The sequence below is a fragment of the Mugil cephalus genome, chromosome 22 (assembly GCF_022458985.1).
Source record: "Mugil cephalus isolate CIBA_MC_2020 chromosome 22, CIBA_Mcephalus_1.1, whole genome shotgun sequence".
Classification (NCBI taxonomy): Eukaryota; Metazoa; Chordata; class Actinopteri; order Mugiliformes; family Mugilidae; genus Mugil; species Mugil cephalus.
In genome coordinates, this window is record NC_061791.1 from 20,211,858 (window position 1) to 20,235,951 (window position 24,094).

The 24,094-nt window shown below is 38.7% G+C and overlaps 1 protein-coding gene across 1 annotated transcript; it reads right to left on the bottom strand.

The window, feature by feature from the left end:
* Positions 1 to 1,441: 1,441 nt before the first annotated feature.
* On the bottom strand, positions 1,442 to 23,140 carry LOC125000093 (plexin-C1-like). The gene is made up of 16 exons (XM_047575458.1): positions 22,063 to 23,140; positions 21,712 to 21,834; positions 19,726 to 19,860; positions 19,543 to 19,643; positions 19,358 to 19,463; positions 19,126 to 19,285; positions 18,842 to 18,944; positions 15,771 to 15,846; positions 5,381 to 5,422; positions 5,137 to 5,270; positions 4,849 to 5,028; positions 3,799 to 3,907; positions 2,424 to 2,603; positions 2,168 to 2,335; positions 1,882 to 1,981; positions 1,442 to 1,699 (listed from the first exon to the last, which is right to left on the bottom strand). The coding sequence occupies exons 1-16, from the start codon at positions 23,065 to 23,067 to the stop codon at positions 1,641 to 1,643; spliced, it is 2,781 nt and encodes a 926-aa protein (XP_047431414.1). The 5' UTR covers positions 23,068 to 23,140; the 3' UTR covers positions 1,442 to 1,640.
* Between the last annotated feature and the right edge of the window lie 954 nt (positions 23,141 to 24,094).

Below are 24,094 nucleotides of genomic sequence, written 5' to 3' on the forward strand. Positions count from 1 at the left end.
TATATTTTTCTTCTTATTTTCACTTGTTGAAATACATATATCAGTCATTACTTTGTTGTTATTTTACTACATTATATTTAATGATTAAAACTAAGTGACAGAACATAATTATTGAAGCAAAATTCAGAATCCAACTCATTTCTGCATAGTCAGATTTGAAAACTTAATTAAGAAAAGAATCAAATTGTTTTCCGCATACTCTACAGCTACCACTGTGGTGATTTTCAATTTATTTCACTGCATCACTTTCTGAAAATGTGATGTTGAATTCTTATCCAATGAATGATGTATATGGGCAGATTAAAAAAATAATTAAAAAACAAAACAAATTGTTTTCTGCAAACTCCACCAGATTCTGGTTCTACACATCCCCAGCTACCACTGTGGTGATTTTCAACTTAATTCACTGCATAATTTTCAAGTAAACTTGTGTTGAAAGTATGCTCAATGAATGATGTATATGAGCAGATTAAAAAAATAATTAAAAAACTAATCAAATTGTTTTCTGCAAACTCCACCAGATTCTTCTTCTACACGTCCCCAGCTACCACTGTAGAGATTTTCAACATATTTCACTGCATCATTTTCAGATAAACTCGTGTTGACTTTGGCTCAATGAATGATGCACATGGGCAGATTAAAAAAAAATTATTAAAAAAACAAAACAAATTGTTTTCTGCAAACTCCACCAGATTCTTGTTCTACACATCCCCAGCTACCACTGTGGTGATTTTCAACTTAATTCACTGCATCATTTTCAAGTAAACTCGTGTTGATATAGGCTCCATGAATGATGTATATGGGCAGATTAAAAAAATTATTAAAAAAAAATAAACTAATAGTTTTCTGCAAACTCCACCAGATTCTTGTTCTACATGTCCCCAGCTACCAACAAATTTTCAACAATTTGATTTATTTATTTATTTATAATTTTTTTTTTTTAAAATCTGCCCATATACATCATTCATTGGGTATGAATTCAACATCACATTTTCAGAAAATGATGCAGTGAATTAAGTTGAAAATCACTACAGTGGTAGCTGGGGATGTGTAGAACAAGAATCTGGTGGAGTCTGCAGAAAACAATTTGATTTGTTTTAATTTTTTTCATTTTTTTAATCTGCCCATATACAGAATATAAAATGTATACATACTGTTTTTATACTTGGGTTGTTTATTTCAGTTTTAGAAAATGATGTTCAGAATCACAAAAGACTTTATTGCCAAGTATATGTGTACATACAAGGAATTTACCTTGGTGTTTGTTGCATAAAAAATATAGAATGAGATAAAATAAAATAAATCGGAAACATATACACACTAAATATACAAAAGATTTTGTGAAATATGCTTATTATTTTTCTGGTTCAGATTTAGAGGAAAGGAGGATTTCTGTGGTCTGAGGTCTGTATGATAAATATACATGATGATAAAAGAGCAAAGAGAGGGTTGTGTGGAATTAATCTTGGCTGGTAGCAGGCTGCCTGAAGTCACATCTGCACCACAAACTTACAGAGACAGGAAGAAAATGTTAGAAGAAAAAATACTTATTGAAAATAAAGAAGCCTTTTAATACAAATGTGTAGGCAGCTGGTGAACTTGTTCCTTGTGAGAACGGATGGAGAGCTAGGCATCTGTGGTCAGAGCATGTTCATCTCAGCGGTGCGTCTCCTTTGCCAGCGATAGATAAACACTAACACTGAAAGATGAAGAGTTACTGATTGAGACCGAGCAGAAAAATACAATTTCCTCTATTAAGTGGAACAGGAAAATATCTAAATCAGTATTTATTCTCCAAGATCTCAGTAGAAAATAGCAGAAAACAATGACTAGGCAACATGCAAGTTTGATATAAACTGTTGATGGATCAAAATCACTTACCACCTATGACACAAGGTATCAGCATCAAACGCACTATCAGAAGGACCTGATGAACTAAAGGCAGAGGACCTCGCAGCACTGTCTGGCCACCATAGTTTATCTAGAAAACAAGAATGACACTGCTATTGAAAAGGAAATAAAGGAGTGGAAAGTCTCAAAAGAGCCCTCAGTCAAATATCTATTTACTGTGTTTATCAATAGTTAAAAGTAAATTTCTCTCTTTGAAAGTAAAACTAAACTAGCTCAAATTTGACCCAGTATTTTCTAGTTTAGAGGAAAGTTTTACCTCTATGTGCTGAAATGTAAAGCTGGATGTGCTTTGTATGTCACAGGTGAAAAAGTCAGTCTGGTTGTCAGTTTCTTTCTCTTCTATGATGCAAGGGTATTTCTTTCCATCTTCAATACCCCACACTAACAGCTCTGCTGCTGTCATCTCTAGTTTATCTGCCTTTTTCTGAAATGATGAAATGACAAATGCTTGAAGTTTGCTCATCTGTTAAAAAAAATATATATATTAAAAAATGCTAAAAAAAAAGTTGTACCTGTATAGTGATGCGAGACCCATCCCTTGTCCTCATAGATGAGAAGCTGGTGAACACAGGGTCTGGATAGTAGGTTATTTTTGTGGAGCAGGCCAAGGATTGATTGGCTACTTTCAAATACACAGTGCTGCTAGAAGTCGTCTGAGGGTTTAAAGCTGCAGGTGTGTCATAGGATAAAACCTGTAGGGAATTTACACATCATAAAAAAGGACTTGAAATACCATGATGACACATGGACACACATGTTTACAACAACTGCGATTAACATGCTTCAGTTAATAATGCTAGAAGATGATGTGACGTGGAATATTCTAATGTAATGTAATTTGACTTGTTGAGATATAAAGGTGCAAAAAAGAGTAATGCGGATATGATGTAACACAAGATAAGATATGATGTAACACAACAACATTTCGTAGTCGTAGGAGAGTTTCTGTGGGGAATTTACATCTGTTAACAATGTTGTTAACAATGATGTTACAATCCCTTGTGCATGTTCAGGCAAAACACATTTAGAAGCTTAGTCCAATTGAAAAACCGACCAGCAGGCTAGCAGTCAGCTACCAACTAGCAACCAACAAGAAGACACCAGCTAACTAGCCTAGCCAACAGCAGGTAAGAGGTGATGGGACATGCAACTACACTTCAACCAACACTTCTCTCCTCTGCCTAAGAACAGAAGTAAAACACTTATATATTATTGAATCTGTGTTTGGCTTGCATGACAGTGATGATGACCAAAGCAAGTCAGATTAAAGTTAAGAAAAGTAAAAAGCAGTGCAGTCACCCAATCAGTGGATAATACGTCTGATTGTCATCTGCATGATTTGGCCAAGTAGAAGCACTTTGATGGAGAATAAAATTGGACCTAAAATTGAACCTTGTGGTACACCAAAAGTAGTGTGAAGTCTGGAAGTTGTCAAGAAAGTTCTTTCAAAAGGGTAAGAATAAAAGAAGGAAGTTCCTTTGATGCCCAACCAGGACAGACAATGCACTGCATAAACTGCATTTAGGGTTTTAAGAAACTTCCTAAAGATACTATAAAGCAAAATGTGGATTTGAACATTTACAAATGTACACACATCTTTTAAACATCTAGCGATTGGTGTAATATCATCAAGATGGTTTAAGATTAGGTTGACCTACAGCATGTTTGAAAAAATTCCACTTTCTAAGGACCCATTGAATTTATAATCAAAACTCTTACAATTACCTGCAAATATATTTTTATTTTATTTTATTTAAAAATACATTTTAAGTTTACTTTACTTTGTATTTAATTCACAATTAAATACAATGTACTGTAATGGAACCAGATATCATATCATATGACATGATGTGACGTAACAAAGGGACATCGTGTCTAAAGACCCACCTGACTGCTGCTGGTTGTGGGAAGTTGGACTTCCGTCTGGCCGTGGCTGTGTGTGATTCCTTCCACAAACTCCAAGTGAGACCCCATGAGTGTGACCTTCCTCTTCCCACTGCAGGACATGGAACAACAGTCAATCAGAAGAAACTGAGCTGAACACAAAATTGATCTCAGAGAAAAGCTTTTCATTTTCCTCTGGTGATACCCTAATATCACACTGATTATATATGTTTATTGGCAGATATTATGACAGCTCAGGTTTTTAGATATTCAGCTTTGATCCAAAGTGAATGGTGGACCAAAAGACAAATATTTGGCTATGCATAAAGCAAAGCAAAATACAGACTGACCAACTCTTGGTTCCTTTAAGAACTGACTTCAGAAACATGAGCTGTTCACAGCTGGAAGATTAAATAGTGGATCTGACTGATAAGCCATCATAATGAAAACTGTAGTGATTCTTCATGGACGATGACGATAAATTACAATGCTAAACTGGAGAAAAACCTTTGTTCCTCTTCAAGAAAAACAGAGTCACAATGACATTGGCATAAAACTTGCATTACATTTTAGTCTCTATATATGTTGGTGACAAACCAAAGCCTATGTGATTATATTTTATCACATATTTATATGACTGTTCTGTATTTTAAAGCTGTGTGCACAAACAGAGAAGATAAAATGGCTTTTATTTCCTGTGACTGAAAAGAGAAGTGGTACCACCAGATGACTCTCTCATGCTTTGCTAACATTGTCAGCAAACTCTTGAAGTTGGTGACAAAGCATTAGGAGGAAGCTCCTAAAATAGCGTACGTGAGTCTTAGCTGCACTTTTTGGAAGCTGTCACTGTTGGAAGAAAACACCAAAAGACAACTAGCTTGTGATGTTTTAGCTTGTTTATTGAAATGGAGAAACTGTCACCAAAACCTGACATGAACTATGGATTTAGTTCATCAAAACCTTTTCTGTAACACTGTAGCTTTAGGAAATTCTGCATCTGAATTCTGTGTTAGGATGTTTTTCTAGGAAAGTAAAAATCTCAGTCAAACCCACCTGGCCCAGGTGCTGCTTGGTACAATGTCAGTGCAGGATGGTGTTGATCGATAGGTGATTTTAGCGTTGCCGTGGCAACTGCCATCTGGCAGTAGAACGCATGCTTTGACGAAACCTTTCTTTTCTGTAGTGGGAATGTGGAACGTCAGACTCACACCAGTCTTGTTCCATACAGGAGATCTGAGAGAGAAACACATCAACACTCACCATCATCACAATAACAACGATGTGGAGAAAACATGAGTTTCTAGTGTGGCCATGATCTTAGTTGTCTGTAAAGTGACTCACTCTTGTGGAGTACAGTCCAGGTCTGTCTGGATTCTCACTCTGGTCACATTAATGAGGTTCTGACCTGACAACAAGGCATGGTTTCTACCGTAGAAACACACAACACTGGGAGAGATGGAGGAGATTTCTGGCTTCTAACAGAAATAAAACACACAAACATCAGCTTTAAAACATCACCCTACTGATGTTATAACATTTACTGAATGGAGGAACAATGTGTGGAACAGTGGAGGTTCAGACTCACAGAAAAGTTCATCCCAGGCTCCAACTTTTGACAAACACTGTCCTGCAGGAGGAAGTGGGAGAATAGATTCAGAGCTGTAAAGTTACTATTAGAGTCTGTTCAGGTTTTATTGTGGCTAATGTTGGCTTAGATCAAAAACTAGTTCATGTATATTTTGTGCTTGTTTAGTTTGTGCTTAACTAGAGACAGAGAGATTTCACGTTTAACGAGCATTTGTCTTCTTCATGAAGTCTCACTCTCTCGTACAACATGATAACTTGTGTAGAAATGACTTAATAATATTGGATTGATGGAGCATTTTAACACATCAGATAAGGAGATAACAATAGTCATTATTACATTATCCACTCCTTCATTAGACCATGAACATCCATTTATGTTCCATCCACATCCAGCCTTGATACACTGCTGACACCTGAAGAACAAACAAACACATACTGATGTTGGTAGTCAGGACCATAAAAAACTAATATATGGATCTAAGACACATAAAATTACATTAGTATATAATAATATAGTTTACAATCAAATATCTTTAATGATGACAAAACACTGACTATGGTCAACTGATGAAGCTTTTTAGACTTTTATCAAGAAGAAGGGAACTGATTTTAACCTTCCATTATTTCTATGATATATATAGTTTAATCACATCATGTTTCTTTGAATTTTAGAAAATAGGAACGAACTTGCAAGACAGAAGTTGGAGGTCCACTGATGTCAGAGCAGTTGGTTAGCTTCAGACGCTCTGAAAGGTTCGTCTTCCCAAGTCTCATCTTTACAGTGACATCCAGGCCTGTTAGAGAAAATAATATGATGAACTTCAGAGTCTTGACCTCTGACACATGAAAACGCAGATTTGTCAACTGGTTGGTGGGAAATGTTGTAAATTAATGAACAGGTCTGATTCATGTCAGCATAACATCTACAACTCCTCCTTGACTGTGAGATTAGAAGTAAACTGGATTATTTATTTAAAGTTACTGACCGTCAGCAGGAATTGAGCCATGGGATAGGCTGCAGTTGCATTGTGGGAAGTTATCCCCTGACCAGTTGATAGTCAGGTGGGTCTGGATCTTTAGTGTGATCTGAGAAAGGAAGAGAGATGAGTGACAAATAACTGATAGTTACAGTTGTACAGTGTTAATGTGTAACCTGTACCTCTCCACTGGGGTTCTTTAGAACTTTGTGAGAAATGATTTTCTCTGTGGAATCATCAGGAATAGATAACCAGTCAGAATCTTGGCAGTCGTCTTCAAATGTGCACCTGGGAAAAGAGAAGTCTCATGTAACTAGAACAGCAACTTACTAATGTTGACTTCAGCCTATGAAAAGCTCAGAAACAAATTTGTGTTGTTTCTTGATTTTTTTGCAAAATGAATGGTAAGCTCCTACATATTAGACTCTGTCTACACATGCAACAATAGTTCACAGAATCAGACTTGTTCCAAGTCAAAGTGCTGATGGAGCTGAAGCAAGAAATTAACGTGAGGAAACCAACCAACATCTAAGAACTGAGGAAAGGATTAAGATTCCTTCAGTTACCGGAAACATTTAGTTGAGCTGTTATTACTGCACCAGAGGGTCACGGCAGATACTGAAAACAGGTTCACATATTTTGCAACTTGCAGATATGACAAATTTTCTCTTCTGTTTCATTTGATTGAGTTCTCTCTATATATTTTCTGGACTTTCATGCGAATCTGCTTGTGTTTTGAACAATTTTTATGCTGAAATGTAGAAAATTCTGAGGGTAAAGCTCCTAAATGGCACTTGATGTAACACTATCAGATCTGCCATGGACTAGAAAGAAAGTCTAAGTGAAAACTCACAACAAGTAGAGAACAGCTATGAGAATTTCTAATGTCTAAATGTCTAATCATGTTTGACTTGAGTAATTTAACAACCAGACCACACTCAACAACACTGAAAAACCTCACTGATGAAAGATTTGTACTCATTAGAGTCTACTTCCTTTTAGTGCGGCTATCATAGCAAATCATCAAATCATAATTAGCAAGGTTCCTGTTGCTCTATCTCATATAAATATTTATTTTAGCCTCTCATTTACAGTTACCACCACAGCAAAATTAATGTTGGTTGCTATGCAACTGGCCAGAAAACTACATCACCTTGGACACTGTTTTGCCAACTACTTTTTGTATATTTGTTCATAATGCTAATTCTGTATATCTCATTTCATTGCATCTTTCTTGCTGGGATGACCGAGGAGGCCAGAAGTCTGCTGCCTTCACCATCAGAGACACTGAGAGTCGCGCCCCGTAGAGACTTGAGAGTTTGGGTTTTACTTGTTTCGCCTTTCAAGCCAAATGAGACGGACTTTGTTGCTGTTAGCGCCACTTCTTACGTTGGAGAGCAGATAGATGAACTGGGGAGAGACAGGCTGTCTGAAGGAAACGTGGAGCGTGTGAACAAGCCTAACACGTTCTTCAACAGGTTTAGCTCTTTGAACCCTGTCTCCTCCTGGATCAGACAGGCCACAGGTCGTGCGTTTGGGCCGTGTCCTGTCTGATGTGGTGCTGAGTGGTGTGGGAGCCCCACAGGGAACTGTGCTTGCTCCATTTCTGTTCACCTCATACACCACTGACTTTTAGCACAAGTCATGTGTCACACAGAGAAAGTTTCTGATGACTCTGCAGTTGTGGGGTGTGTAAGAGGTGGACGGGAGTAGGAGGATTATAAACGAGTGGTGGACGGATTTGTGGGGTGGACTGGAAGGAATCACCTGCTGCTTAACGTGGGCAAGACCAAAGAGATGGTGATTGACTTCAGGAGGAAGGGAACAGATCCTCAGCCCCTCAGCATCCTTGGTAGGGATGTGGAGGTGCTGGAGGAGTACAGATACCTGGGAGTTACCATCGACAACAGACTGAACTGGAGGAGCAACAGTACAGCTGTGTACAAGAAGGGCTGCAGGAGACTCTACTTCACTGTATGTTATAAGATGCTGGAGATCTTCTACCAGTCTGTTGTGGCCAGCCTTTTCTCTGCTGTTGTTTTCTGGGGGAACAGCATTGCAGCCAGTGATACCAACAGACTGAATTAAGTGATCAGGAAGACTGGCTCTGTCATTGGCTGCACACAGGAAACTTTTGAGGAGGTGGTGGAGAGGAGGACACTTAATAAACTGTTATTAATCATAGATAACCCTGACCACCCTCTCCACCAGATGATAGACTGACAATGGAGCTTGCTCTCCAAGAGACTCAGACAACTCCGTTGTCTCAAAGAACGCTACAGGAAATCTTTCCTGCCCCAAGCCATACGCCTGTTCAGCTCCTCATCTATACGTGACAGATAACACTCTGAACATGATTTCTTTTTCCTTTTGTATTGACTTTTTTCAATTCACCTTTTTTTTTTTTTTTTTGTAATTATGTTAATATCCTGTATATAGTATGTTGTGTTATACAGTACGTATGGTGTTGAGTGCCTGTAAATTGCTGCTGCAACTGTGAAATTTCACAGTTTGAGATTTATAAAGTCATATCGTGGCTCAGCTGGTACAGACAGTGAAGCTTTGCATAGCGCCCTGATGTCTGACACTGCGTTTCTAAAGCCTCGCGTAAAAGCGCAGCGCGGCTCTGAAAAGAGAAGTGGGAGGAAGGAGGGCACTGAGCGACAGGAACAGTCGCAATGACATCCTTCTATAGACTTGCTTTTCAGTTTACTCAGAGACGATAATACCCAGTTTAGCGCGAACTCGCCCTACGTCAGTTCTCAAGTGTGGGGCGCGCCTCACTGGTGGGGAACTGAGACGTAACAGGTGTGGCGCGACACAAGGCTGGAAATACTTAATTTAATGCGCATTCTTTCATAGTCCACTATGTGATGGACTTCCTGTCTGAACCTATATCTAATTGTAAAAGAAAACGTCTGGACACATGTCCGTTACCTGCGTAACTCGCATTTCCTGTTAACTGCACTTCAAAAAATCGTGTCGCTCATTTTTTTTTAAGTTATTACAACTCATCTAGCATTAAATACATGCTACAAGACTTAGTTAGACCAACTCAATTACTTTAGTGCAAGCAACATAATCTGTCTTGTCCTCCACAAGCTTATTTAAGTTAAACAAACTTAATTTTGATTACGTTAAAATAATAATATATAGCGCTTTATCGTAGATAAATTACATGAGTAGTCGCAGCTGCCCTGGGGCTGACGCAGACTGACGGAAAATTCACTGCCGTGAATTAAGGCAGAAATATCAGTTGAAAATTCATGTAATACTGAGTTGGGACTATCTATTCTTTTTCATATAGACCAACGCGTTCAATTAAGTTATCAACTCATTATAATACATACACAGAAACTTTCTTTTATGCACAAAAAGCTCTTGATTTTGAGCGTTACTTACTAACCCCATGAATCATTTTTTCAGAGTGTATGAGAGTGACTGTGATAAGGATCAAAGGCCACCGTGGGAAGAAGAGTTACAGTGCTACTAGCCTTCTATAAAAGTGGTGTAAACAGAATATAAAATGTATACATACTGTTTTTATACTTGGGTTGTTTATTTCAGTTTTAGAAAATGATGTTCAGAATCGTTCAGAACTTTATTGCCAAGTATATGTGTACATACAAGGAATTTACCTTGGTGTTTGTTGCATAACAAATATAGAATGAGATAAAATAAAATAAATCAGAAACATATACACACTAAACTATACAAAAGATTTTGTGAAATATGCTTATTATTTTTCTGGTTCAGATTTAGAGGAAAGGAGGATTTCTATGGTCTGAGGTCTGTATGATAAATATACATGATGATAAAAGAGCAAAACAAACTATTTGCGCTGTCAACGTATCAAAGTGGGTTGTGTGGAATTAATCTTGGCTGGTAGCAGGCTGCCTGAAGTCACATCTGCACCACAAACTTACAGAGACAGGAAGAAATTGTTAGAGGAAAAAATACTTATTACCGCAGATGACCCGAGCGCCATCTTAACAAATGGTAATAATAAGTTGATGCTGAAAGTTGCGTTCCAGAAAGTCTTCTCAGAGACCCGGTCAAAACTTATCACCCTTTTCGGATTTTTACCGGGGCATCAAGATTCCTCTCAGGGTCAGACTGTGGATCAGAGTCAGGTCGTGGCTCAGCTGGTACAGCTTCTCCTCTGTAGCGATATAAACCGTGTTGTTGGCCACTGAAAAGTGGCGGATGTCAGCATCGAAGGCGAAACCTCCTCCATCCTCCTCCAGACACCGACCCTGTTCTCCCCAGAGAATACAAAGCAGAACGAGCAGCACGATCATTTTCCAGTAACGGTGCCAGCTCTGACTGGATTCCCTCAGACAATGAAGCTCTGCATAGCGCTCTGATCTCTGATCACTGCGTCTCTAGAGCCGCGCGTAAAAGCGCAGCGCGACTCTGAAAAGAGAAGTGCTGAAAGTGGGAGGAGGCAGCGCGCTGAAAGAAACTAAAACCAGCAGACATTCTAAATAATTCTGATATATGATGACAAAGCAGCATTACTATTTTCAACATTTATCACTCTTCTACCGTTCTTAAAGTCCACACAGCTTCATTCGACAAAAAGTGTGCATGCTGAGGATAACGATTATAAAGTTTCCAAACTTTATGCAACTTCCTCCATCTGTCCACCCATCCCTTCGGCGTGTTCAGACAAATGTAAAGCGATGGCGACATCTGGTGTCAGTTCTGGGAAGTTATTTTCTCTGCTCTATGAAATACTTTGAACGACTACGACCAAACAAACGTATATGAGTTTTAGACATGACTGACAGTGAAGTTCAGACACTGTACAGCAGTTTTTACTCCAAGTCCAACTTTACTCAACACAAGACTGCTTTATATCATCAAAATATCCCCCAAAAGAAAAAGAAAAAAATAAACATCTTCACATACATTGGCCAAGAGACAATTTATTTTTTAGGATAACAATTACGGTTCAAACAGCGGACTCGTGGGACTATATTCGACGTTTACCATGAAAGTAGCCACAAGGTGAGTTGTGGCTACTTTCATGGTAAGATACAGATGAGATACGGGAGTCTTTATTATTATTGGGGAAAGGGAAAATATGTTGGTATAGATATACCTACATTTGTGCATGTAGGTTATTTTCTACTTGTAGTCATTTCAGTTTATAGAACATTGTTTTCTCAAACGTAAAACTTCAAAATAAAATTGAAACAACTGATAAAAATATGTCGACTATATGTAAATTATTTAAAGACCCAACGAGTATAACTACATTATAACGTGTTGCTTACTTGTGGTAGCATTGAAACAATGTTTCGTAATTCCTGCAGTGTTCCTCTGGATAAAGTATGCATGTTTCAGATTTTTTTCTTCCTGTTTTCTCATGTGGTTATTTTCTTGCTGTAGTCTGATTCGCTTCTTTGCAGTTTTACGTTAATTAACAAACGAGCAGCAAGTGTCAGCAGAGGGCTAATCAGCCGCCATGTTTAACTTGAGAGTGTGACGCAGTTGTGTGACGCAGTTCTTATTGCCGGACCTTCCTCTGGCACGTTTTTTTAGTTTTTAATATGTTTTCGTTTTTTTTTCTAGATTGTTGCATACAATAAGCGATAATGTCCACGGAAGTATAGCATTACATTTAAACTAAAGATGTTTGACAACAATAATTAAGACTAGTATTTAATAATTTTAATGATTTTAATGTTTGACCATGTTTGAATTCATTTTTTTTCAAATAGCAGCTAAATTAAATCAGCTGTTATATTATCTTCTTCAAAACAGCACCAGGTCTTCAGGGTAGACTGGGACACGTGTTTAAAGTGACGGCTTGGCAGGTAGTTTTCTTTTAGTATCTGTAAGTTACCACACTTTGTTGATTTTTAGCTGTCAGACTTGTCCTTTTTTTCTTTATGTAGTTGACAGCCATGAAGTAAAATTTTCTTGTTTTAATACATCACCTATCCGGTTAACTTAAGCTTAGATACAGTTTTAAGTATAAGTTTAAAAAAAAACCAAGCTTAATATTGTAAAAGCACCTGAACAATTCACCAAACTGATCAACTCGTAAGCATCACTTAGCTAGAACAGATATTTTATTAGATTGCAGTCAAATCATCCTTTGTTGTTTTTAAAATTTAACATTATTCATGTATGGTTTATAAAATGTATAAAATACAGTCACTAAAAGAGCTGCACTTCTGCACCATGGCATTAGAGGCCAAACTGGTCAGGTGGCACTAATCCCAATTTGTAAAGATATCATAAACAAGGGGTCATTAGTAAAAATAAAATATATAATACTCAGGGAAAACCAAGAAATAAATGACACTGTCAATACTAAATACTCAATTTAAAAAGTATTTAATAATTACAAGATAGTAATAGGATAAGCATTTATTTCAGTTTATGCATTCAAAAGCATATAGAAGTACACACTTGGTAAAAAGAATATAACAATTATATAAAAAATAAGTCAAAACTTATAATAAGTACAGAGTAATAACAAACTTTTGAATGGTTCTTAATATTAATATTCCACCTAAAATACAGTGACTCATATGTATAACCTGTATAGCCTTTAGTATCAGAAAGTGTCAATGGCCTTTACTTGTTCCCTGTGAGAACGGCTGGAGAGCTAGGCAACTATGGTCAGAGCTTTCGTTCTTTCTGAGCGGTGCTTTTCTCCTTTGCCAACGATAGATAAACACTAACACTGAAAGATGAAGAGTTACTGATTGAGACAGAAAATAGCAGAAAAAAACTGCACATGATGCAACGTACAAGTTTATACTTTGACATAAAACTGTTGATGGGATCAAAATCACTTACCACCTGTGACACAAAGTATCAGCATCAAAACACACTATAAAGAAGGACCTGATGAACTAAAGGCAGAGGACCTAGCAGCACTGTCTGGCCCCCCATACTTTATCTAGAAAACAAGAATGACCCCTGCAGTTGAAGAGGAAATAAAGAGTGGAAAGTCTCAAAAGGCCCTCAGGTCAATTATCTATTTACTGTGTTTATAAATTTAGTTTAAAAGAAAATTTTCTCGATTTGAAAGTAAAACTAAACTAGCTCAAGTCTGACCCAGTATTTTCTAGTTTAGAGGAAAGTTTTACCTCTATGTGCTGAAATGTAAAGCTGGATGTGCTTTGTATGTCACAGGTGAAAAAGTCAGTCTGGTTGTCAGTTTTTTTCTCTTTCATGATGCAAGGATATTTCTTTCCATCTTCAATACCCCACACTAACAGCTCTGCTGCTGTCATCTCTAGTTTATCTGCCTTTTTCTGAAATGATGAAATGACAAATGCTTGATGTTTGCTCATCTGTTAAAAAAAATAAATAAATAAATATATATATCTATATATATATTAAAAAATGTTTTTTAAAAGAAAGTTGTACCTGTAGGGTGATGCGAGACCCATCCCTTGTCCTCATAGATGAGAAGGTGGTGAACACAGGGTCTGGATAGTAGGTTATTTTTGTGGAGCAGGCCAAGGATTGATTGGCTACTTTCAAATACACAGTGCTGCTAGAAGTCGTCTGAGGGTTTAAAGCTGCAGGTGTGTCATAGGAGAGTTTCTGTGGGGAATTTACATCTGTTATATATTATCGAATCTGTGTTTAGCTTGCATGACGGTGACTAAAGCAAGTCAGATTAAAGTTGGAGTCACCCAATCCATGGAAAATATGTCTGATTGTCATCTGCATGATTTGGCCAACTGGAAGCACTTTGATGGAGAATAAAACTGGATCTAAGATAGAACCTTGTGGTACACCAAAAGTAGAGTGAAGTCTGGAATATGTGAGATGAGCTCTGGTGACCAAGAAAATTCTTTCCAAAGGGTAAGAATAAAGGAAACTAAGGGAAGTTCTTCTGATGTTCAACCAGGACAGACAATCCACTGCAGGAACCGTATTTAGGTTTAAAGAAGTTTCTCAACGTTACTATAAAGCAAAATGTGGATTTGAAAATTGAAAATTATCTGCAAATTTTTTTTTCATGTAAAAATACATTTTAAGTTTAATTTAAAAATAAGTACAATGTACTGTAATGGAGCCAGATATCATATCATATGATATAATGTGACGTAACAAAGGGACATCATGTCTAGAGACCCACCTGACTGCTGCTGGTTGTGGGAAGTTGGACTTCCGTCTGTCTGTGGCTGTGTGTGATTCCTTTCACAAACTCCAAGTGGGACCCCATGAGTGTGACCTTCCTCTTCCCACTGCAGGACAAGGAGCCGTAGCCAAACAGAGAGAAGGGATTTATCCCTGGTTCTTTTGGAGGGCCTACCACTATGCATCTTGTTAACACGATTAAATTAACTAATCAAATCCACCTGGCCCAGGTGCTGCTTGGTACAATGTCGGTGCAGGATGGTGTTGATCGATAGGTGATTTTAGCGTTGCCGTGGCAACTGCCATCTGGCAGTAGAACGCATGCTTTAACAAAACCTTTCTTTCCTGTAGTGGGAATGTGGAACGTCAGACTCACACCAGTCTTGTTCCATACAGGAGATCTGAGAGAGAAACACATCAACACTCACCATCATCACAATAACAATGATGTGGAGAAAACATGAGTTTCTAGTGTGGCCATGATCTTAGTTGTCTGTAAAGTGTCTCACTCTTGTGGAGTACAGTCCAGGTCTGTCTGGATCCTCACTCTGGTCACATTAATGAGGTTCTGACCTGACAACTAGGCATGGTTTCTACCGTAGAAAGACACAACACTGGGAGAGATGGAGGAGATTTCTGGCTTCTAACAGAAATAAAACACACAAACATCAGCTTTAAAACATCACCCTACTGATGGTATAACATTTACTGAATGGAGGAACAATGTGTGTAACAGTGGAGGTTCAGACTCACAGAAAAGTTCATCCCAGGCTCCAACTTTTGACAAACATTGTCCTGCAGGAGGAAGTGGGAGAATAGATTCAGAAGGTTTACAGTCTCTGATCCAGAACCTGCTGCAGCCAATGTTTGGTCAGATAAAAACAAAACACTGCACACAGCCAACCTAAGGTATATTCAACCACAGAACAATTGTTGTATAATACAGTGTAACATTTTACTCAGTAGGCTATATCTGACATGTGTTTCTTAGTCGTGTGCAGAACTAGAAAATAAGACAATCCAGTTGCGATGGACAAGTTTACTAGTAGCACAGTGGTGTATTTTAAAAACCATAAAATTTCAGAGATGCAAAGATTTGAATGGATAATTCGGCTGCCGAATGTACCTTCATAATTAGGAAACATTCTTCCAAAGTATGATGAAACTTCAGGCATAAAGGCACATTGTTAACTTGATAAGTGAATATATTAAAACATGTTTATGTTAAAATACCAAAAGAGTGGTTGTTGTGGTAACAGTTGTGAAAGCTCAAATGAAAAGAAAGATAATTACATTATCCACTCCTTCATTAGACCATGAACAGCTGTTTATGTTCCATCCACAGCCGGCCCTGACACACTGCTGACACCTGAAGAACAAGCAGAGGTATGTTGACAATTACTCATATGGATTACAATGTCTTATAGTAACTACTAATATAGTAGTTACTATGTCTAGTACACTATAAATGACTCTCAAATTACAAGTCACAACTTTACTCTGGTTTATCTCCAAAGACATGCTCGTTAGGCTGACTGGTGACGCTAACTTGACCCTAGGTGTGAATTTGTTGTCTCTGTGTTAGCCCTGCGATAGGCTGGCGGCCTCTCGACAGATGCCAGCTGGGATGGGCTCCAGCAACCCCCGCAACCCTAGTGAATTTTAAGCGGTATGGAAGATGAGTGTGATGAGAAACCTGACACCTATGCCCGACACTAGGTGGCAGCACCTGGCTTGATGTACTTCGTGATGGCTGCTGAAAATGAGAGTTTTGGGCCCAAGCATCTGAAGGTGACCTGATGCTAAATGGTAAATTTGAACACTGCCATTTGGTGGCGCTATTGATATTAGAGAGAGACTCTGGCCAACTCAAATCATGGGCGCCTTGTTAGATACCTCAGAGGGAAGATTCTCCAGTGTAACCCTATGGGCTGGATGTGCTATGTTGAAATACACTATCGGTCAAAAGTTTTCGAACACCCTATTTGTCTGGTTATTTATTGCAATTCAAGTCATGCAAGCCCAATGAATAGCTTGAAATGGTACAACCTCCACTCTGTCTGCATGAAAGCAGTGTCGCAACACACTGTGGTACCAGACCCTGATGAGCATCAGGTGAACAGTATTGTGCTGCAGAAAGTACACAGTAAAATCAGCATACCCAAATCAACACTGTAAGAGTTGATCTTAACACTTTTAAACTGTCTATATGGGTCCACACCTCAGTGTTAATTTAACACTTTTTTGAGTGTTGGTGCCTTTACACTAAGTTAGTGTAACTTTGACTCTTGTAGTTAAATTTAACACGACCTAACACCAACCAGTGTTTTTTTTTAACACTTTTATGTAGTGTTAGCAATTAACTCTCTCAGAGGACTATTTCTTAACTACACAAGTGTTACCCCATAACACTTAAAAGGTGCCAATATAATTCTTATATAATCCTACAAAAAAATACTTGGAAAATACATTTTACTGAAATAAGAAGGTAGTCACGTTTGGCAAATATATTTATTTTCAAACTTGCACCACAAATATTAGAACATGCAACAGTAAGGTACAATGTAGTGTTAGCACCACTTTATCACGCTAGCTAGCAACTTCGAACCATTAGCATCATCTTATCACGTTTTATATCTGTGGTTACAAAGTGCATGACTCGTCACACCTCCAGCTTGTTAAGCAGGTGTTCGGGTGGTTAGTAACAGCGCGACGAGTAAAGTTTCCGTAACACCCGCTGCAAAATGACTTCAGGTGCCCGAAGAGTAATGGGTGCCCGCCTACTCGACGGTGTACAAACATCCTGCGTGACGAACCGAAGATCTGACATTTTGATTCATCAGCCCATAATACCTTCCAGTCTTCAGTAGTCTAATGGCGGTGTTTCGTGGCCCAGGAGAGCCTCTTTGTCTTATTCTGACATCGTAGCAATGGCTTTCTTGCTGCAACTCATCCTGTCAAACCTGCAGCTCGAAGTCTTCTCTTCACAGTTGAAACTGAGACTTGCTTACTACGACTACTATTAAGCTGTGCTTGAAGCTGTTGTCCTGTGAGCCACCTATCACGCAAGCTGTTAACTCTCAGAAACTGGTCCTCTGATTCAGTTGTGGCTTTGGGTCTGTCAGATTGCTTCCTGTCAGAGTTTCCCCCAGTTTCTGAGTGTCTTTTAATGGTGAAGAAAACTGTACTCACTGACACCTTGACTTTCTTTGCAATTTCCCTGTAGGAAAGACCTACATACAAGTGTTATGATGGTCTGTCTCTCTTCCATTGTTAGGAAGAAGAGTTGAATTCTTGGTGTTAAACTGGACATACACTAGTAGAATTAATTATTCTATTATTCTCTGGGTAGAGTTAATCCATTATAATTAACTCTCAGTCCATAAATAGTTGTTGTCCGACCGAGTGTAAAAGGGAAGTGTCACTAAATCAAACCTCTAGATGTAAATGTTTAAATATTAACTCCGAACTTCTTACTCTAGATTACACGTTAAGTGTTAAATACAAACACACTCATCGCGTCTTTGTAACTTCTGAGGGGTTACATGAAGAAATGTCTCATCTCATCTTCCATACCACTTAATCTTCACTATGGTTGCGGGGGGTTGCTGGAGCCTATCCCAGCTGGCATCAGGCGAGAGGCAGGGTACACTCCAGACAGGTCGCCAGCCAATTGCAGGACCAGCACAGATGACAAACAACCATTCACACTCACACTCACCCCTAAGGTCAAGTTAGCGTCACCAATCAGCCTAACGAGCATGTCTTTGGAGATGGGAGGAAACCGAAGTATCTGGAGAAATGTAGTATTAATATTTATAACAAGTGTCTCCAGTAAGTAAAGCATATTTTGGTGTGATCTGTTTTTGTTTTCAGAGTGCAGATATTAATGTGAATCGAACACTGTGGCCGCTCCGTCCTCCTCAGAGATGAGAATACAGACTTCTTCAAGACTTCATTGTAAGTTGTCATTAGTCCTTCTTATTTAAGTCAACACATTACAGAATCACAGTATCACACCTCTTCCAGTCAGCCTGAATCATTGCTGCTGTATGTACGTAACTGGCAAGAGAGATGGTCGCTCCTGCAACTGACTTGGGATTATTTGTTGTTTGTCTTTGAAAGCAAATCAAGTTGATGTTCCCATCAAACCGTTCTCACTCATTGTTTCAAAGGCTTAAAACTTTTAGTTCAACAATGTGAATGCTTAAACCTGTAAGAATAGCATCGTCTTAATGAGTAGTTCTTATTTAGCTCAGGTCTTTAAGTTATCTGTATTCACATTTTGTACCACCTATGATCAAAGGAAGATCATTTAATCACAGCATGTTTCTTTGAATTGTAGAAAATAGGAACGAACTTACAAGACAGAAGTTGGAGGTCCACTGATGTCAGAGCAGTTGGTTAGCTTCAGACGCTCTGAAAGGTTCATTTTCCCAAGTCTCATCTTTACAGTGACATCCAGGCCTGTTAGAGGAAATAATATGATGAACTTCAGAGAGACAGAGACACATGAAATTTGTCACAGATTTGTCAACTGGTTGGGGGAAAGAAAGAACAGGTCTGATTCATGACAGCATAACATCTACAACTCCTCCTTGACTGTGAGATTTGAAGTAAACTGGATTATTTATTTAAAGTTACTGACCGTCAGCAGGAATTGAGCCATGGGATAGGTTGCAGGTGCATTGTGGGAACAAAGGACGACTATTTTGTGGACAACGTTCTCCAGATGATGGAAAGATTTGACAGGCAAAGTTATCCTCTGTCCAGTTGACAGTCAGGTGGGTCTGGATCTTTAGTGTGATCTGAGAAAGGAAGAGAGATGAGTGACAAATAACTGATAGTTACAGTTGTACAGTGTTAATGTGTAACTGTACCTCTCCACTGGGGTTCTTTAGAACTTTGTGAGAAATGATTTTCTCTGTGGAATCATCAGGAATAGATAACCAGTCAGAATCTTGGCAGTCATCTTCAAATGTGCACCTGGGAAAAGAGAAATGTCTCATAATGAAGCTCATGATGGGTTTTTGAAGATGTCAGATGCAGATGTTGTTGCTCTGACCTTTGTTTAGAGCCACACCAGACACAGTATGGATCCTGTGTAGACAAACACTCCTGTAGATTTGTGTATGTGCTGCACTTTGATACAGACACACGCTTCATCTGGAAAACAAGTGGAGAAACTTCAAAGTACAGCAAATGTACATGTGACACTGAATGAATAGTGAGTGAGTAAGAGCAGTACCTGGTTTCTAAATGGAACGTAGACATGTTTCTGATCCACTGGATCCAGTTGTATTCTGGGAAACACTTGGCGGTCGTCACTGGTCCTGTAGAGCACCGTGGGACAAGCAGGGTGATAGTTCCTGTCCACAGCAAGCTGACAACAACAATGTAGTTTTGTTATTTTCGGCCACAATCAATTACTGTGGTGAAAAGTTAGAAGGAAAGCAACATCTTTTGGTATGCCCGTGAAAGCACTTAGGTCTAGCCACTAGTTAACGACCACCACTATTAACCTGGCAGGATGTAGTTTTGTTACATACCTGCATAGCTCTGATCAATATAGAAAATAATCAAATTTGTCAGATTTTTCCACATTCAGTTGGTTACAACCAAGACAATGATGTTAAATAGTTGGCAAATAATCATGTAACTAGATGTAAACAACTCCATAATGTTGACTTCAGCCTATGAAAAGCTCAGCACCAACTTTGTCTTGTTTCTTTTCCAAAAAGAACGGTCATTAAGCTCCTACATATCAGACTTTGGCTACACATGCAGTAATAGTTCATAGAATCAGCTCAGTGTTAGTTTTTTTCATGTCTATAAAAAGCTAAATACAGTTACAGTGGTAAAAGTTTTGTGTGCCTCAAAACATTCAACAGTCTGAAAAAATACTTAAAATATCAGCTGATTTTCTCACAGTCAAACCAAGTGAACAAAAATACGACACTTTGTGTTTGTTTATTCAAGAAGATGTTTAGAAGTGTTTCCATTAAATGTGATGAGTTTCACCTGAAAAAAGTGAAAATCCATCAAAATCAATGTTGCTACTAATAATTGACATATCCAAAAAAATCCACTTTCAATTTATATTATTAAACATATTTCAATTTTTTGTGTGTATTCTTTCAAACAATTTGTGATGCCATCACAGACACTGGCATATAAATGGTTAAAAGTATCTATCTATCTATCTATCTATCTATCTATCTATCTATCTATCTATCTATCTATCTATGTTACATTTGAAAAAAAAGAGCTAAAAAAGCATGGTTGAAGAAGAACTACTTTAATATTTTGGAATGACCAAGTCAAAGTGCTGATGGAGCTGAAGCAAGAAATTAACGTGAGGAAACCCACCAACATCTAAGAACTGAGGAAAGGCTTAAGATTCCTCCAGTTACCGGAAACATTTAGTTGAGATGTTATCACTGCACAAGAGGGTCACGGCAGATACTGAAAACAGGTTCACATATTTTGAAACTTGTAGATGTGACAAATTTACTAGAAGAAATAAATATATAAATATTTCTATTTCATTTGGTTGAGTTCTCTCTATATATTTTCTGGACTTTTATGCAAATCTACTTATGTTTTGAACAATTTTTATGCAGAAATGTAGAAAATTCTGAGGGTAAAGCTCCTAAATGGCACTTGATGTAACACTATCAGATCTGCCATGGACTCAACAAAGCGAGGCTTTTTTCACACACCATCTTGTGGTAAACTGACCACAAGCAGTGAACATCTATTAAAGTTCTGTGGTTTGTATGCAAAGTGATACACAGGATGTGAAACCCATAGAGGGAAAGAGACACACATTCTGAGAACAATGCAACGTACATGAGTACATCATTTGACAGGAATGAGCAATTTTAAAAAATAAATAAAAAATATATATATGTATATATATATATATACACACACATATATACATATATATATATATATATATATACATATACACACACACATATATATATACACACACACACACACACACACACACACACACACACATATATATATACATATATATATACACACACCTATACATATATATATACACACACACACACCTATACATATATATACACACACACACACACCTATACATATATATACACACACACACACCTATACATATATATACACACACACACACACCTATATATATATATAATCACCACAGCAGGGAAAAAAAGACCTCTTCTCCTGGTTGCACCTTAATGAGCTGTCCATCTCCTGTACCAATGAAGAAAACCATCCATGTCTTCTGCCTCACTGCCAGCACAGAGGTCATGCAGGGCTGCCTGAAGAGAACTGCCTCTGGTTTAAGAGTCTTAGGCTGAGAAAGACACACATAGAGAATCAGGGTCGGATCTAAATGGTATTTACATACCTGAAGACACAACTCTGCTGTTTCATTGAAGGTATTTAACATGGACCAGTATGGGATATTTCTAGTTTAGTGACTTTGTAGGAACCACACAGTTATTTATTTTGCATGAATGGCCAGAGAAGGAATACTTTGAAAGGTAGAGACAACATCTAATCCCCATTAAACATTCTTTACCTGGTTCTTGTTGGGACTATCCACATAGTAGAAGTCTGGATCCTTATCTTTGTCTAAACTGAGATCAGGACTGATGTCAAACACCACCAGCTCAGTGTTGCTTTGTTCTCCGTCCACACTGAACACTCCGCTCCAAAGAACCGTCTGTCCACCTGGGATGACCGAGGAGGCCAGAAGTCTGCTGCCTTCACCATCAGAGACACTGAGAGTCGCTCCCCGTAGAGACTTGAGAGTTTGGGTTTTACTTGTTTCGCCTTCAAGCCAAATGAGACGGACTTTGTTGCTGTTAGCGTCACTTCTTACGTTGGAGAGCAGATAGATGATCGAACTGATCTGAAATCCGTCCACAAACTCCACATCGCCTTTACTTTTGATCGTAGGTGTGCCTGATGATCCATCAGTTACAGCAAATATACTTGTCTGGTCTTTGTGATCCGCATTTTGAAGGTTGATGGTCTCAGTATCAGTGGAGCACTTGCTCTTTTCGGGCTGCATCGCGGTCAGAATATAAGTCTCTGCCTGAGATGGACTCTTCTTCTTGACATCCACCAGAATACCTACGAACGGGCTGTTCCGTCTCAGTGGTCCCACCAGGATGTTTTCTTTGTACATAAGGTTAGAGATGTTCTTCAGGTCCACAACCTCGCAGTAACCACACTCATTGTCAGTCACACCGCAGATGATCTGAGCGCCATTCTCAACAAATGGTAATAATAAGTTGATGCTGAAAGTTGCGTTCCAGAAAGTCTTCTCAGAGACTCGGTCAAACTTATCATACTTCGGATCTTTACTTGGCACCAAGATTCCTCTCAGGGTCAGACTGTGGATCAGAGTCAGGTCGTGGCTCAGCTGGTACAGCTTCTCCTCTGTAGCGATATAAACCGTGTTGTCGGCCACTGAAAAGTGGCGGATGTCTCCATCGAAGGCGAAACCTTCTCCATCCTCCTCCAGACACCGACCCTGTTCTCCCCAGAGAATACAAAGCAGACCGAGCAGCACGATCATTTTCCAGACAATGAAGCTCTGCACAGCGCTCTGATCTCTGATCACTGCGTCTCTAGAGCGGCGCGTAAAAGCGCAGCGCGACTCTGAAAAGAGAAGTGCTGAAAGTGGGAGGAGGCAGCGCGCTGAAAGAAACTAAAACCAGCAGACATTCTAAATAATTCTGATATATGATGACAAAGCAGCATCACTATTTTCACTTCGCCCCATTTGTCACTCTTCTATCGTTCTTAATGTCCACACAGCTTCAGTTAACAAAACGTGTGCATGCCGAGGATAATGATTAAAATCCACGCCTTAAAACTCTTTGATCAGTCAAGATCAAGACACAATGACAGCTGGCAGGAGTTTGCTAAATAAGCCGTCAGCAGTTTACATGGTATCCATCTCAAGAAGAACAAAAAGCCGTGCCTCGGTTTGTCTCTTATGGTTCGTCCGCACCACAGGGGAACGGTCTTATTCCCAATTAAAGTCAGTGATCTCTAGGACAAATATGCGATCCTTTTACATTTACACAATGATCCACACAGTATCTCTTGGATAAAGCTGCTGAATAGGGAGAGTACATGTTCGCTGGCATCTCCAAACTTTATGCAACTTCCTCCATCTGTCCACCCATCCCTTCGGCGTGTTCAGACAAATGTAAAGCGATGGCGACATCTGGTGTCAGTTCTGGGAAGTTATTTTCTCTGCTCTATGAAATACTTTGAACGACTACGACCAAACAAACGTATGAGTTTTAGACATGAGTGACCGTGAAGTTCAGACACTTTACGGAAGTTTTCACCCCCAGTCCAACTTTACTCAACACAAGACTGCTTTATATCATCAAAATGCCCCCCCCCCCCCCCCCCCACCAAAGAAGAAAATAGTTGTAGTAAACGTATTCACATACGTTAGCCACAATTTACGACGTGTACCACATGCGCATTGACATTTTATTTTTTTAAGATATCAGTTACGGTTCAAACAGCGTCAGTAGACTCGTCTATTCGACGTTTATCAGTGAAAGTAGCCACAAGGTGAGCAC

Excerpts from the sequence above, each read along its gene's own strand:
- LOC125000093 (XM_047575458.1), bottom strand. The coding sequence starts at position 23,067 with ATGATCGTGCTGCTCGGTCTGCTTTGTATTCTCTGGGGAGAACAGGGT. Across the intron at positions 19,644-19,725 it reads ACGTTCCATTTAGAAACCAG|ATGAAGCGTGTGTCTGTATC; the intron begins GTACTGCTCTTA and ends CTTGTTTTCCAG. Across the intron at positions 1,700-1,881 it reads GATACCTTGTGTCATAGGTG|TGTTAGTGTTTATCTATCGC; the intron begins GTAAGTGATTTT and ends TTCATCTTTCAG.